Source organism: Lissotriton helveticus, chromosome 8 (assembly GCF_964261635.1).
Source record: "Lissotriton helveticus chromosome 8, aLisHel1.1, whole genome shotgun sequence".
Taxonomy (NCBI): domain Eukaryota; kingdom Metazoa; phylum Chordata; class Amphibia; order Caudata; family Salamandridae; genus Lissotriton; species Lissotriton helveticus.
This window is the reverse complement of record NC_136069.1, coordinates 846,424,874-846,428,026: the sequence shown is the minus strand read 5'-3', so window position 1 is coordinate 846,428,026 and position 3,153 is coordinate 846,424,874. Positions and strand designations below refer to the sequence as shown.

Sequence of the window (3,153 nt, the reverse complement as noted above, 5' to 3'; positions counted from 1 at the left end):
TGTTCCGCGCACCCACCCATGACACTGGACAGCCCTCCATCTACTCCCCATTGACACTTCTTGCTCCACGACACACCATATCCCATTCATCCTTTGCCTTTAGGAGGAGCGCCATTTCTTCTTGGAGGCGTTCTGCACCACATCAAGGTGCACACCTGTCCTATTGCAGACTGACCCCCCCCCCCCCACCACCACCACCACCCCCACTCCGGGAGCTTCATTCAGGAACCACTTGATTTTGGCTCAGTTTACCAAAGGCTCCACACCGCCCTCTCCATTTTATACCGTCACTCCACTTTAGTAACGGGGGGCCTAATCTGTCCTGATATTGGCTTTCACTGCACCTATTGCCCACACAGCCCTGAAGAGTCACGGGAATACTCCCATGTGTGACGAAACGCTTGCCTGTTTTTTTTTTTCTTTGTATTTGCTGAATAAATACTTTTGACCCCAAAAACTGGTGTCAACCACTGGAATTGGTCAAACATGTGACATTGCTAACAGTACTATATCCTCATAACGTGTGCCCAGGACTTTTTTTTATTTTTTGCTAAATAGAAATATGTTGGCAGTATAGCCATGTTAATGCATTATCCTGTACTACCAAAGTTTCAGATCTATGAATCAAAATCTGATGGGGAACATGGAAAGGTGGTAGTGGGATCTAATCTAGAAGTGTGCATGAATTTAGTACAGTTGTCAATGCTCTCTATACCTTGCAGGGATCTAAAACCAACCTGTTTTACCCAATTAGTTGTTGGCCTCACTGTTCATAGGCCCAGCCCACCTTTTCCTGATATCTGAGACATTTCCCTCTTCTCTACCTTATCCTACAAGCCCTATCAAGTTTTACTCTGTTCTGGCCCAAATCTTTCAAGTACCATGGTTTTTAGGGACTTTGGGGTATATTATCAACAACTAGCGATAATTTTTGTCTCTAACTTGTTTAGAGACAAAAATTATCGCCGCACATCGGCGATTTTTATCGCAGATAAACCTTGCTATTAGCAAGGTTTATCGCAAATGCGATAAAAAACGCCCGCAATGCATGAATATCGCTGAAAAGTCAGCGATATTCATGCATTATCGAGCAAATGCTCTTAGCCATGTTATCCACCTCCCATTGGATAACATGGCTAAGAACTGCTCAGGGCAGGTGTTAGCTTTTGGAGATATTCGCCCTTAGCGCAAATATCTCCAAAAGTTGGTAATAGGAGATAGCGATGTTAGCGACTGTTTCCAGTCGCTAACATCTTGGCACGCCCACTTTGCATATCATTAGTGATAAATATCACTGACATGCAAAGTGGGGCCCATGATGGTCGCTATCTCCTATTAGCTGTCGCTAACTGGTGTTAGCGACAGCTTGGTAATAGGGAGATAATTTTATCTCCGCTTTCTTGGCTTTTAAAGCCAAAAAAGCGGAGATAAAACCCCTTGATAATATACCCCTTTATGTCTTTGAAATTCTTTGTAGTACACATCTCTAGCATCAAAGGCATTATTGACCCAGAGATTGAATTCATTTGCTTGTAAAATGTTCATTTTGGGATGTTCGAATAGTTGAGGGGCTTTCTCTCAGCATTGACTTAATGTTGATCTTGTAATTGTAGACCCACCTCTACCCTGTTCTCCAAGATTCCTTTGGAGAACAGTGTTTTAGGTAGTCTTATGGTAAACTGAATCCCCTAGTAATCTTATGATTTCATTGATGTTCTCCCACCCCCACATCAAAGCCTCATCTTGTCCTAAAATGAGACAGTGTGCCCTCCTATCCTGTGTAGAACATTTTGCCATCTGCTCAAAGTTCAGACCAATCGTAGTTTCAGTTTTGTTCACTGCATTTTACATTAATATTGCCCAGCAGGCTGAAGTTGTCAAATTTCAATGGACATATTGATAAAGTTTTGGTTGTTGCTTGTATTACTCTTGTTATTTGCAAGTAGCAGAATGTGTGCATCTTTATGCGGTCTTATTGGATTTAAGGTTCTTAGCTCGTAACGCAGAAAATAATCTGGGGCTGCTTCTCAAATCTTTAACTAGGCTTTTTTCCTCATTGCTGTTACTGCAATAGTTTTGCATTTGGCTCAGTGATCCTAATAGGCATTGTTAGGCAAGTAGCTTGTTTAGCTTTATTAACTTGATCTCTAACTACAATTAATCTGATCTCTTTGAAGGTCATGTCTGGACGTAGCAAGAAAATTGTGAAGCAGAAGGCTGGTCCCAAGACTAGGTCCTCCAGGGCTGGTCTGCAGTTTCCAGTTGGCCGCATCCACAGGTTTCTGAAGAAGGGAAACTACGCACAGCGGATCGGCTCTGGGGCTCCAGTGTACCTGGCTGCTGTTTTGGAATACCTCACTGCAGAAGTACTGGAACTTGCAGGAAATGCTGCCCGGGATAACAAAAAATCCAGAATTGGTCCTAGACATCTGCAGCTGGCGGTCAGGAATGACAAAGAATTGAACAAACTGTTTTCTGGTGTGACCATTGCTGAAGGCGGTGTGCTACCGAACATACAGGCCGTACTTCTACCCAAGAAGACTGCCAAGGGATCTTCAGCAGAACCAAAAGATGTCCAGTCACAGGATTTTTAGTGCCCTTCTGTCTTGACCACTTGCATAATGCACTTTTAGTACAGTTAAATTTTAAAGCTTTAAATAAAATAAAATGTTATCCTTCTGGTGTTGTAAAAGTGGTACTTTTATCAGTGTCTCTATTTTGTCTGCCTAGTGGCTGAACAGTGAACCGTAAACCAGTGCCTGCTGTCTGACTGCCTTGTTGCTAGTGTAAAACTGTCCACCCCAAACAGTCATTGTATTGAATGACCTGGCACAAGTACGTTTTGTTAAAGACCATCACAATCTCCTGTGTTTCCATTCTAACCACTTGACTTGGTCTTGCATTCCTGAATACTTGGTTTCTTTAGGAGCTAAAGAGTGAAAACCTATCCAAAGGAAGCATGGTCCCAAATGCCAGGATCGCTGGCTGTAGAGGAGACTGCATTGGTTTCGAAGTGGAGGAAGGTGGTTAGTGTTGAGCTTTGTGCAGAAGGTGTGCGAAGTGCTCTTGCAGAACAGTAGGCATTGTGTTAAAGCTCCTGAATATATTGGTCCAGCATCTGGTTGTAGCAGGACCTTGCAATTCAGTCTTCAG

General features: G+C 43.1%; 1 protein-coding gene across 1 annotated transcript; it reads left to right on the top strand.

Moving 5' to 3' along the window:
* The first annotated feature begins 2,180 nt into the window (after nt 1-2,180).
* LOC144773810 (histone H2A, embryonic-like) lies at nt 2,181-2,594 on the top strand. The gene has a single exon (XM_078658909.1). It carries the CDS (start codon nt 2,181-2,183, stop codon nt 2,592-2,594), a length of 414 nt encoding a protein of 137 aa, XP_078515035.1.
* Nucleotides 2,595-3,153: the final 559 nt, after the last annotated feature.